Source organism: Drosophila kikkawai, chromosome 3R, assembly GCF_030179895.1.
Source record: "Drosophila kikkawai strain 14028-0561.14 chromosome 3R, DkikHiC1v2, whole genome shotgun sequence".
Classification (NCBI taxonomy): domain Eukaryota; kingdom Metazoa; phylum Arthropoda; class Insecta; order Diptera; family Drosophilidae; genus Drosophila; species Drosophila kikkawai.
The window spans coordinates 19,318,685-19,331,797 of NC_091731.1; the positions used below are offsets into that span (position 1 = coordinate 19,318,685).

The 13,113-nt window shown below is 40.0% G+C and overlaps 1 protein-coding gene across 1 annotated transcript in view; it reads right to left on the reverse strand.

Moving 5' to 3' along the window:
* Window positions 1–13,113, reverse strand: part of Mur89F (Mucin related 89F) — a 53,359-nt gene that overhangs the window by 8,004 nt on the left and 32,242 nt on the right. Inside the window, exon 4 of the mRNA XM_070286905.1 lies at window positions 10,123–10,278. Within this exon, the coding sequence (XP_070143006.1) occupies window positions 10,123–10,243 (121 nt within the window). The 5' untranslated portion in view covers window positions 10,244–10,278. The remainder of the gene's footprint in view (window positions 1–10,122; window positions 10,279–13,113) is intronic.

Consider the following 13,113-nt stretch of genomic DNA (forward strand, 5'->3'; position numbering starts at 1 on the left):
AATAAACAAGAAGTGCTGAAAATGAAAACGAAATTCTATTTAAATTTTTAATGACCAAACTCCTCCTCTTCCCCCCCCTGGGTATGGTATTTATGTGTACATCCCCCATTTGCATCAATGGTAAAGCGCTTAAATTTTAAATGTAACCTCTTGCCGGCCGGCCGCAGCCGAAAATCCAGTAAACTAATTTAATAGAACGCCTCACAGCACACGGCTTGGCTCGCTGCTCGCTGTTCGTTGGTAAACAAACATAAAGTTTCAATTTGTACACGGAGGCCCAAAAATGCTAAACCCATTACACAGATGGCGGCGGGCCGGAGGATAGGATGGACTGGAATGGGATGGGATGGGGGTGAGTGTGTGTGTGCAACAGAGGATCCTTGTCGTCGTGTTCCAACGTCGAGGGAAAATTGACCGTTTTACGATTTTAATTATATATGATGTGTACTTTAGAACTTATGCAAAATGAAACGAAAGGCGAGCGCGGCAATCCGACCGCAAACTTATGCGTTGTCCCCCCGTTCACCCAACAACGAGACACGTTACCCTACAGAGAGAAAAAGGATCTCTAAAAAGGATCTTTCAGAACTTTAAGAAGAAAGATGTGATCGTTTTAGATATATTAAACTGGAGGAGGTTCCTAAAAGACTTAATAGGGTTTAGTTATAAAATTAGAAGGTATTGAAGCTTAAAAATGTGTTGCAACATCTATCTAAATAATATATTTTTATCACTCTCAGACCTGTTTAAGTAAGGGTACCACACTTTTTCTGCCTTGCCTTATCAAGATTCATATCAAAAAGTTAATATTCCTCAAGTTGCCATTCTATTACTAACTTCAACTTTTGTTCGTGTGTAAGCATTCGGGCCATATTCCCTGGCATCTGGCAACCGGGAGCAGGCGTAACATGGTTAGCCACAATCTGACCGCAAAGCATGGCCGCAAATAGTTTCGGATATGGCATTGCCATTTCCACCACGGCCCTCCTGCCCATTAAAACGCCGAAAGCAACACCCAGTTCCAGACCCCGGTCCCCATTTGCATTAAAATTTCAATTTTCAACATTTAAGCACGTTACGGTTTACGAAAATGTAGTTATAAAAGCATGCATAAGTACACGAATTTTGGCTGCCGCCCGTTCGCTTCTCTGTCAACGTAGGCATAATTTTCATAGGGCCAAATGACAAATAGTGATTTTCTATTTTTCCCTTTATTTTTCCTTTTTAATTAAATATTTATTGAGCGGCTGGTGGTTGTGGTTTAATGTTTTCCACCTCCCCCCCTCCACTAAAGAGCTGGGGCTGTGTCATTGAGTCTGCTTCGTTAAACATTTAAATTTTCATTTGATAAATAGAAAACACTGCGAATTCTTCAAATTTGAAAACAGTAATTTGTGTGATTTTTATAGTTGTAGTTGTTTGTTGTGGCGGTGGTTTCACAAAATGCCAACTTGGGACATTTAATCGTTCCATTGGCGCTTCGGGCAGTGTGTGTTTGTTGCAAGAAGTCAGAGTAAATGTCCCTTAATTAGTCATTAAAAGTTTCGTCATTATATTCTCCGCTTGATTGTGTCCTTTTTCAGCGTTTCTGCAACCGCAGGGGTTTTTAATTTGAACTTGTTCAGATAGTGATGATTTTAAAGAGGTTTAAATAGGCTTTTATATATAATTTTAGCCTCTTTAAAGTTGCATTTTAATATTTTTAAACTATGATTAAATGATGTATATTTTACTATGTACTCTAAAGATTTCAATGATGATTTAATAGGCTTTTATATAACATTTTCTTCCTAATAATGTTACATAATAACTTTGATAAATATTGTAAATTCACTAGTTTTCCATTAGCATTAGATTACATTTAAATTCTGATTGGTTTTGGCCGACATCAACATCTCCTTTAATGATTTTAGAGACCTGATTCTATTACTCCAGCTTGGACAGTGCCATAAAAAAAGGCGAATTGAAATGTCAGTTACCGGCTTGACATTAGCTGTTTGTCGCATCCTTTAATATCCTTCACCCAGACTCTGTTTTTCTCTTCATTTTACCAACTGAAAAACACTCCGGGGGCTTGTAGTTGCAAGTTGTAAATATGATATTTGGATTTTCGAGCTCTCGCCCAGCGTCATCGGGTTGGCAACTCGGTAATTTCATTTGCCTCTGGTGGCATTTCGCCGCTGTGCCTTCCAATGTTGAAGCCAACGTATCCGTACGTGTTGGCCAGAGTCGGAGAGTCTGTGAGTCCGGATGGTCCGGTTAGTCCTGGCTCGGCTCTGGAGCCGTATTTTCGTTTCAAGTGCATGTTTATGCCACGCCCATTTCATTCTGTTCCGCCAGCACCGCTCAAATTTCATGGTGGCAAATGACCAGCTACAGGAAATTCAATTTATTATGCAGCTTGACAGTTTTTAGCCATTCTCTCTCTAAGATGACAGCTGTTTCTATGGCTCCAGCTCTGGCTGCTGCTCCTGCTCCGGCTCCGGCTCTGGCTCCCTTTGCCCGATCCTGTGCTGCCTTCTGACAGCTTTGGTGGATGAAAATGAAACAGAAAATAAAAATGAGCGAACTTCTCGCGCTAATTCTGGCATCTGTCGGGCTTCATTTCGGAGTCTCCTATATTTTTTCCAAAGCCTTCCTTTTTTTTTATTCCAGGCAGCAGCCATCAGCATTGCCATCACCGATTTCGAATGGGATGCGCCAGATGCATTTGAATTTCGCGCTGCGCTGCGCTCGAGCAGATTTTAATATTGGCAAACGTCCTTGAGGACTTTGGGACGCATCGATTGTTCGCTCCCAGCGCCTTTTGCTTTGGCCAGCAAGCACTTTCAGTCATTACTCATACGCAGCGTGTGACACAATCGCCACTATGCATTATTCATTGCGATGCGGCTACGGTGGATAAACTTGTCGGAAAAGCTGCCGACAGCTGGCAGGGAAATGTTAAATATTTAAATGGGTTCCCTCGAACCGTACGGAGGCGAGTCACGCTGGCAGATGCCTTTAACTTGAAGCAATTAATTTGAATTTGAACTATTAAGAGGCATCAGCACTCCTTCTCGCCAGGAGGCAGAATGGTAGCAGTGGGTGGTAGGTGGTAACCTTATTCTAGGACCTGCCATCGTGCCGGTAAATTAAGCATAAAGCGCTTTTAGTTACAATCACGTTCGTCTCACTTAAACTACATTAAATTCAATTAGCAGGCAACAGGAACACGAAATGAAAGCAACATTGTCATTACGGTTTCAGGCGATGGCAACTAAGGTACACTGGGAAGAATTTAATAAGAATTTACTTGAAAATTGTACTAAATTTTCAGGAGAAGTGCTGGCTTGAACCAATGAAAATAATAAAAGCATCATATTTTTAAAGTTATAAAAACTGGAAGTAAAGATTTAATATTAATATTTCTAGTGCTCAACTTTTTTAAATATTTTGTCTTATTATAGTTTTAGTAAGCTCTTCGCTCAGTGCAGGAAAGACAACACCCGACGTCTTCTGGCCAAGTGAAAAGGACTCAAGACGCAGGACCCTCCCAAGGAGGTGGAGGCAAAAATCTAGCGATGGCCTGACTGACAATTGACTTTCATTATTTCTTACATTCCTGGCTGCATTATTGAGGCCTGGTCCTGGGCATATTTGACAGGACGAAGGAGCCTTCCTGCTTTCCTGCTCCTTCCTGAACATTGGCGCTGCCTTGGCGTGTTAGTTTCCCTGTGTAATTAAGTTTAATATTTAATTTAATTGCATATAGACACACACACACATACACAGAGACAGACACAACTACAACGTCAGTGGGAGCCCCATAAAAGGACACGCGCAGAGACAATGTTGGCCATTTTGCTGCTGCTAACTGAAATTATGATGAAAGCTGGCGAAGGCAAAGCCTTTCAACAGGAAGCGGGTGGCCCAAAGGCAGAGTTAGAGCCAAGTCCGAGCTGAAGCCATAATAAAGGTGAAGGTCAGCTCACAGTCCGTGGATTCCACGAAACTGGAACGTGCTCGTCTTAGCCGGGACTTAACTCGGTGTCCGGTTATCCCCGGCCGGGAGTGCTTCGGCCAGTTACTTACTTTGGGCCAGTCCGGTCACTTGGCCAAGTTACTTCATTTGGCGCCGCTGACCTCCTTGGGGCTGCATTATTATCATTGGAGTTTTGCCGACCCGCTTATATTATGTCCTTCTTGCCGTAGGATTATGGCGTGTTAGCAGGTTGTTCGTGCTCTTCTCCACCTGCTGCCCCATTTAGCTGGGAGTGAGAGCGGATGGGTTGGGTGAGTTGGGTGAGGTGGCCATGTAATGAATTGTGTGCCAGGCAGCTTGATGTTTTGTTTGCTGCTCAATTTACTCAGACAGTTAATCACATTGCGTGAAAGCTAATGTCATTAGGAGAGCCTCGTGCTCCATCCCCACTCCCACATAGTTTGTGTTTTTTTTTGTACCTCTTCATTCGTTTCCTTTTATCCTGAAATCAAGCGAATAAATTTCACATCGACTGTTGTGTCGAATATCGTGACTTTAATCGGCTTGAAGTTTAATTTGCTTACTTTACCAAAGGTTTATGTATTTGCAGAATTTTTAGATTATTGCTTAAATATATTCCCCAAGTTCTAGTGGTCGCAATTTATAATTCTCAAGAATTTCCCAGTCGGACTTTTCCCTAGGAAAGGAGGACTATTTTCTCCGAGAAACGGGAGGAGGGAGTCCTACCTTTTTCTGTAAAAGTCTAATTCGCTTTTATACATGGGCGGCCGGGGTAATTCGTGTATTTTGTCTCCCTTCGTCGCTGCTCGGGTGAGGAAGAAATTCTGGCCTTTTGAAGAATTTCTTCCTCCCCAGAGCGTATAAAAATCTGATCTTTTACGGAATTTCCCCTCCCAAGAGAGTATAAAAAATTGGATTTACGAAGAATCCGTCGCTGCTCGGGTCAGGAAGAAATTCTGCAAAATTCCAGAATTTTTTCCTCCCCAGAGAGTATAAAAATTTAGAAAATAAAAAACTTTTTTATTATTTTATTTGTTAATTATTATTTGTTTAAATGGTTATTAAATTACTTAAATGAATGTATAAATCTTATTAAAAGCCACTTATAAACTTACTTTTCTTAAATCCCGGTCGGGGTTTGAACCCATGTCTCAGAAATCACAGACCGTCCGCTTACCAACTGCGCCACTGAGTCAAATCAAAAGCTAATGTCGGGAACGCGAATACATACAGTTTCAAGTAAAGAGCAAAAATATATGTATCCCTTTATCTCTCTCTCTCTCTCTCTCGCATTAAAAATAAAAATCCCCAAAGGGAATTTTCGTTCGAAGAAAGCCCTCCCATTTGCAGAAGAATTTCATCCTCCCCTGTTCGCGTCCTCCCGAAAAGTCCGACTGGGTTATTGTATACTTTTAATTACAATTACCATCTCGACCGCCAAACTCAAACAAATTGCCGCAAAAGTCGACCTTTAAGGGAGCCCAATGTGTGCCATGGAGAACTTTGCTTTATCCAGAACAATTGATCAACTTTCCGGCTATTGTCTGCATGTATCGGAATAGGCTGACACCCTTTCCTTAGCCCCCATATGTTTGGGCATGCGGGGTATATGGGGGCTCTGGCATACTGCAACAATAGCCGCCGGATATTGGGCGTATATAAAAAGTTACATATGACCGGGGCGCAACTTTAGTTGCCAATTGCGGGTAGATTGGGTATCGGGGGAGTGGGTTGTGTGGGAGTGTGTGTGGCCTGGGGGGTCTTCAATTAATTTCATTTAGGGAGTGGCGCACAAAGACGCCCCTGGCTACAGCTAAACACATTCTAACAAAGGACTACACATGGCCAGACATACTGTGCGGCACACTCGCAATATTTTCAATTAAGCAGCTACAATACCAGCGGAATAATAACAATTACAACATGCACGGGTACAAGTGGAGCAGCCAGGAAGGTTTAAAGGATGGCGCCGGCAAAGGAAAAGTCAGTCATCCCTTGGGAGAATGGGTGTCCTTTGTGCATTCTGTCGATTGTTTCTCGCTGGTTCCAGGAGTTTTTACATTGAAAATAATAAAGGAAACTAAAAGGAACAACTAGAGACTTGAATAAGAATTTAAATCAAGAGGTTAGACTATTGAGTTGCACTAAAAATGTATGAAAAGACAATTAAGGCAGAAGAAGGCCTTTCCCTTATTAAAAGTAATGTTATTCTAAATTTAATTTATTAAACTTTTAAAATCACAAAAAATAGGAAAACCAAGTGGCCAAATCCGCAGACTAACCTAGTTCTAACCTGGCTCAACATCAAACCGAGAAACAAACCACAGCGGGACGTGGCAAATCGGTGATGTAGGTGGCTGGAAATGTGGAGACGCTTGTGCTTCAGCAATTACCAAAACTACACGACAAGGGAGGAGGTGTGTAGTGTGGGTTGTATGGGGGGAAAAAGTTACATTCGTTTGGCAAATGAATTGCTGACAATTACTTGAATTTGTTGGCTCAGTCAGATGTAGTAGAAAAACTTGGTGAGCGGCGGCAATCAAGGCAGCTGCCACAGCAGGCGGCACTAAATGTGTGCCCATTGCTGTTTAGATTGTAGTTGTACCATGTGGGGTTATGGTTATGTCAGAACAAACTTTTGTATTGCATTAGTTTTGTGTCAATAATAATAAAATGTTTCTCAATAAAGGCTTAAGTACGCTTTATACATGACATTGTGCCTTAGGTTATCAGAATAGAAGCAGTTCTTTAAATAAATAATTATTTTTTAATTAAAACCATCTGCTAGTCCATCTCTAAAAATATCTTTGTAGAACAAAAAACTTCCCAATTAACTTGAACGAGCTTCCTGTTCAACACTTCATGGCCCCCCCCATCAAATATTTATATCCCTCGAAGAGGTCATTAACATTCATTTAGCTGACAAAACAATGCCATGAATAAACAATTAAATGCTTTTTAAATGCCCAAGACAGTGAACTCTTCTCCACCGGGGGTAAAAACAAAAGCCCCACACTCGAAAACTTTTGCGGAAGTGCTTTTGTTGAGGGCTTCCAAGAAATAGAATAGCATCGCAGCATCTTGAGTTTCAAGCTGGACAATCAAAGAGTCAACAGTTTTGCCATAAAATGCAATTTAAACTATGCACGTGTTAATTATTTATGCCCGACTCCCAAGATTCCCAAAGACCAGAAAGGAAAAAATTCCACGCCCGGTCCGATAAATCAGCGTGGCCATAAGGAGCTATCGTCTTGTAAATTCCACCAAGGAGTTCCTTGCTTAAATTATACAAATTATTATTTAACTTGAAGCAGGACAAACCACTGTGTTTGCATTGGTTCATACACTGACAAAAATTAAGGGTTATTAAAAGAGTTAAGAGTGTTTAAATATTAAAGATTACTCAATAAAAATTCTCAATTTTAGTTATATTTTATTAAATTATTTATTCCGCTCCTCTCGATTATGATTTCTCACTGTGCATTTCCTGGCATGAGGCTGGGTTCTTGGGCTTGGACAAAAGTTATGCACAGACAAATCGCTTATTTAGATTAGAGCTGACAACCGAGAGGAGTCCGGTTGCCCAACCAGGAGAAGAAGTAGCTGCTGCACCTCTCGCTGGCACGCAGTCGCAAACTGCACAGATACAGATACACATTCGCGAGATCTTCATTCTGCGGCAAAAAGCAGACTCACACCACTGACGACGTTTGTTTGCGTTTCTTTCTCTCACTGGAGGCGTGCTTATGTGTTGTTCCACAAACTACCAGGCTGTCCACTTAGGTTAAGCTCAACTGCCATGTAATTGTGGGGCAAATCCTGGCCCGGTGATCATTTTCAATTAGAGTCCCCATCGTGGGGCGTGATTTAGAAGCTGCTGGAGTGCGGGTAAGACGGTAGCTGGCTGCTGATTATGGGATAAGTGCGGGAGCATCGTTTATAAAGCCAAAGCTAACGAACCAATGACTAGGAGCACTTTGCAGATTGTCCTCAGATTAGCGTTCGTAATAAATGAGAGCCAGGCTTTCTTGGGCGGAATGAGCGCGAGATGTTGTCTAGACTTTGTGATTGCAAAACAGCCAGTGCAAAAAGGTAAAAGAAAAGAGAAAAAAAGCCCTTCCCACCTGACGTTGCGCATTTGTCATAATAAAATTAGCATTTGCCTGGGTCAACAGGAGACGCAGGACTCACAGGACAAAACGGAACCGGACAGGATGCAGGCCAACTGGGGATGGCAAGCAGCAGTAGAACTTATCAGAGTGTGTTGACAGACAGAAGGAAGCAACATAACAACCAGAGGAAAGGAGCTTGGACAAAAATATGAATACTCTTTTCACTACAATTGTATACATTTCCTTGGACATAGATGGATATAAAACATTTTAATATTTCTATAATTAATTAAATAGCATACAAGTTTATAAAACTCAATATAAAAAAAATATGTTGTGTATAGGGATTTAATTTAACGGAAAAAGTACCATATTATATCGCAAATATTGTGCGTTTAACTTAAGAATTTGTTGTCTATGGCAATCATACAGCAATAGCTAATATATTCTATTTTTTATAAATCTAATTTATTAAGAAAACTTTAATTTAGGGTACAACAATTTCGACCTTCAGCCAGCATACGATTTTTCTTTTCATTTAAATTGACTTTCGCTGGCCTTTTGCGTAGGCCACTGCAAATTTCATTCCCTACCGCCTCCAGGATGAAAAGGATGGAATACAGTTTCCTGTCTGTCTGGCGGATAAACATTGAAGCTGCCTGCCTTCTTGGACTCGCAAAATATTAACGAAATGGCCAATTCAATTTAAAGTCTATTAGTCTCACATTCGATCCGATTGGAATGCCTCGCTTTAAATGACCAGCAAAATGCTGAAATCCTTCAAACTCCCTAAACTGGGTAATACTTTCGACTTGCCAGCAGCAATATTGTGCTGACCAAACGAAAATAGTCCTGCATGGAAATCAAATCACGTAGTGTCCGTTCCGGGAGCGACTGGCCAATATCTGCTGACCAAATTTCACGCAGCTGCAACAAATCAAAGGGCAAAATGTTGCCCAGCGAGAGACTGGGTGAGTGTGTTGGCCTGATACGAGTGCTAAATAAATTGAAAATTCTAAAATTTTAATAAAAATTGTCGCAATATTGCAATAAAATTCGCATGATTGGCGACGCGTCGTCGTCCCCCTCCAATCGTTTGGGTAAAAATTCTGATATTTAAACCTACCAAGAGTATCACGTGCGAAATGCAATTGCATTTTTTTTGCCAACAACATTTTGATATATATATCTCACTAGAATCCTTTTATTTTTTACCGTCTCTTTTCGATTCATCCACTTTGTGTGTGACAGTTGAATTGGAGATTTTGTTGTTGAGTCTGTTTTTGTTCGGGACAAGAGGCAGGAGGACTTCGGTGTGACGTTGTAACTGATATTTAAATTGTTCCATTTAGTTTGCTTACTTTTTTGTTTTAATCCCATTTCCTGTTGGTACTTTTTTTATTCCTTAAACTGTTTTTAATGTAAAAGTTTTTGGTGCAAGGTATTCTTTACTTTACTTTAAATAAAAACGGTGTTTAAAATATTGTTTAAATATAGCACTCTTTTATAAGGACTTATTTAAGTTAAGGCTGAACTGATTAATAGTTTTAAATACTCGCTAATTACTTTAAAAATCAGTTTTGCTTGATATCAATAAAAAATAGCATTTCGTTTAAACCAAACAATTGCTTTAAATAACATTAATTTATTTTACTTTTGAACTATATTCACATTGATTTCTTACCCACACTCACGGCAAGTAATTTAATTGAATTTCATGGAGTTTTTAAAGCGAAACTATCAGATTAATTAATAATATTTATGTGCGGTATTCGATGCACACGCCGAAACAAGCGGAAAGCATTGTTTGCCCGTTCGATTTTGACAGATACATAATTAGTTTTTGCACACCAAAAAAAGGCCGCAGGTGCCGCGATGCTGTTTTCATTTGAACCAATATATATGTATTTGTATTCAGGCGATTGCCACTTTTTTTTTGCCGGCTCACAAAAGCCATCTATGCTGGCGTATTTTATGCGCGAGAGCTGCAAATGAATTTGTATATAAATGTTTATGGATATTTACCTCGAGCGGCAGCGGCGCCAATGCAAAAGCCGAATAGCAGCAGGCGGCAGAGCCAACTGGATGTGCATGTCCTTGTCGCCATTTTGTCGAGCTGCGAAAATGGCGGCGTCTTTGGCGCCATTGCGTTTTGCTTTTGCCAAAAAAATGTCACAACAGCTGCAAGGAGAGTGTCGGAAAGAAAGAAAAAAGAAATGGTAAAAGTGTTGAGATATTTGCTGGAAATTCCCGTTCCCGCTGCAAAACAGTTTGATTTCTTAACAGCACTGACTTAATTTAATGCAAAACATTTAGTTTCAATTGGAGTTTACCCTCCATCCTCAAGGCCTTCGATTCTCACTCCTCTTTCCATGACAAACCAATTTGTCGCGCCATAAAATTCAAATCAATTTCGCTAATTAGTAAAAGGTTGAGACTGTAATTGGAGTGAGGCTCTTGGAAGAGGGTACTTCACTTAGAAAATAAGACATCATTTGTATGTATTGTTATATATGGGAATTATTTTCAACAGTTTTGAACTGAACTACTAAAATTTTCTTCTAAGCAAATGTATATTTTTGTAAGAAACTTGTCCCCTTCTCTCGCTTTAGTTTCCGGAAAAGGGAGTGATGCGTATTTCCTCCCTACTATCACCCCCTTGATACCTTCTTTATGGCTGCTTCGGTTTCATTTCCACAACTTCCATTGCCCATATCCCCTTCGTCTTTTGACTTGGCCATTTAATAAGTTAATTGTTACTGCCGCTGCACTTTGGCAGCTTTTGAATTTATTATTAGCCACAAAGCGACAAGCGAGAAGCCAAGTATTTAACGCGGCTCAAGGACTTGCACTTCCGGAGACATACAGCACCCACCCACATTGCTCTACTGTTACCATCCGCTTTCCCGGCCATTTTCCACTACCAAGTTTACTTTAAGCCAGCAGTGACAGTTCCACATAAATGTCAACTGCTGCGGTCCTGCTGCGCTTTATGCAGTCCGACTTTTATGCATTTCTAGTGCTTCCTCTTGGATAGAATTCATGGCTGCCAAGGACTCCACATAGTAGTCCCAGTCCTGTTCTTGCTCCTCCTCCTGCTCCATCTCATCGTGACTCGTCCGAGTCATTATTGTCGTCTGCGTTTTTACTTGTAACTGCTGCTGCTGCTGCTGCTGTCCGACTTTGTGTCAACTCCATAATTATAGTTTTCTTATATCTTTTTTATTCCTTGTTCAACAAAAAACTTTCAATGAGCAGAGCACAGTGGTTGCCAACTGGTTTTCTACGTTTATGATTTATTTATTTACAAAGCCTTTTGTTAACCTTCTATTTGGTAAGACTTTCTGTGAATATTTTGTATAAAATTTACTGAACTCCTATGAGTATGTTTTTTACATAAAATTGACTTACTCCTGCCTTCTGACTCGTATCAATCCTTCAAAATCAGTACAATGACCACGGTTATAACATTTAAAGTTGCTCTACATGAGAGTATGGCAGCAGCCATACACATAAAACTGCAAAGATTCTATTAACCCAAGAAATTATGAGAAATGAAAACTTATTACGAGAAGTCATTAAGATTCAAAGAATTAAAAGTTGAAAAAGTAAAACTGAAAATGAAGCAAAGTCAAAGTGTTCTAGCTGTTGCAGTTGCAGTTTTCTGCTACTATATATATACTATATATATCGTATAACTGGCGGATTGAGAGAAAGCCGTACAAAAACTGTCGTCGAGTTAAAACAAAGCCAAGGGAGGCAGCGGGGGCGATAAAGGAAAAGGCAGAGCCTGCCGTCACTGGCAGCAAGTTTTCCTTTCATTTTCAAGTCCCCAACTAGTTGGGCGGCAAAGGAAAGTCATAATTGTTAACGGGCTTTTAGCTTAAGCGAATTTCAACTGCAAAAATGCTGCCAGTACATAATACAAAATTCTGTTTAAGTTTTAATTAGATTTTTAATATTTTTTAAATGTGAAATACGCACAGAAGCAGCAAGTTTGATTAAAAAACTTTCACTGTACGATGCATGTTAAATCACTTTTTGTGCATTGTAATATTTCATATATTGGATAGTATATCTGTTTCCTTTTATATATTTTTTTTTTTGCCTTTTAATGCAGGCCAGGTTTAATGAGCCGGCTATTAAGGCGCAACCATCATTACGCAATGTCAGTTGGCACTTTTATCAATGTTTCCTGTCAGTTTCGAGAAGTTTGCGCCGCGTCACGACGTCACGAGTGTCAGCGCCAGCGATTTTCATATTCACTGTGCATTTTTATCAGCCATTTGCCGACTCATTAAGCGAACGTCAATGTCCCACCGCCGCTGCTGCTGTCGCCCATTTTCCATTTACCATTTCCCATTTTCCCCTGACCACCACCTCCTCAACTACCTTTCCCGATTCAGATTCAGTTTCAGATTCAGATTCTTTTCGATGATGGCTTGGCTGCATTTTAAAACCGTCACTGACGATTCAGTTTTACATGCCTTTAATTGACGTCGTCATGTAATGAAATTCAATTTATACTGCATGCCATTAATAGTAACCCATACTGATGTGTCGAGTGCAGAGAGAACAGCGACTATATCTTAATTGATAGGAGTTCTTTAAGGACTAACTGGAGTGCATGAGAAGAAGGGAAAGTCTTAGGGCTTTGGCTTTTAAAAGTAAATAATATTAAATCATTGTGATTAAACGAACTATCGAAGAAACTAATGAGATTCTTGGAGAAATCAAAAACTATCTGCTTGTCTTTGACAAAATACATAGGTTTCCCTTTTGAATTTAGTGGTTTAAATAAATTATTTCAAAATCTTCTTCAATTATAAATAAATCCTTAATTAAAAAAACATTATCTAAAATATATTTTAACTACTTAATATTTTTAATGCATTTTTCCCGTGTATTCAGAAATTCCTCACCTCATCTCAACGGCTGGGCAAGTGAAGTCAAACCCCTGACATGAATATGCAGCACGTGAGCAGACGAATGAGTGCTGCACGTTCGTTGTCGTCC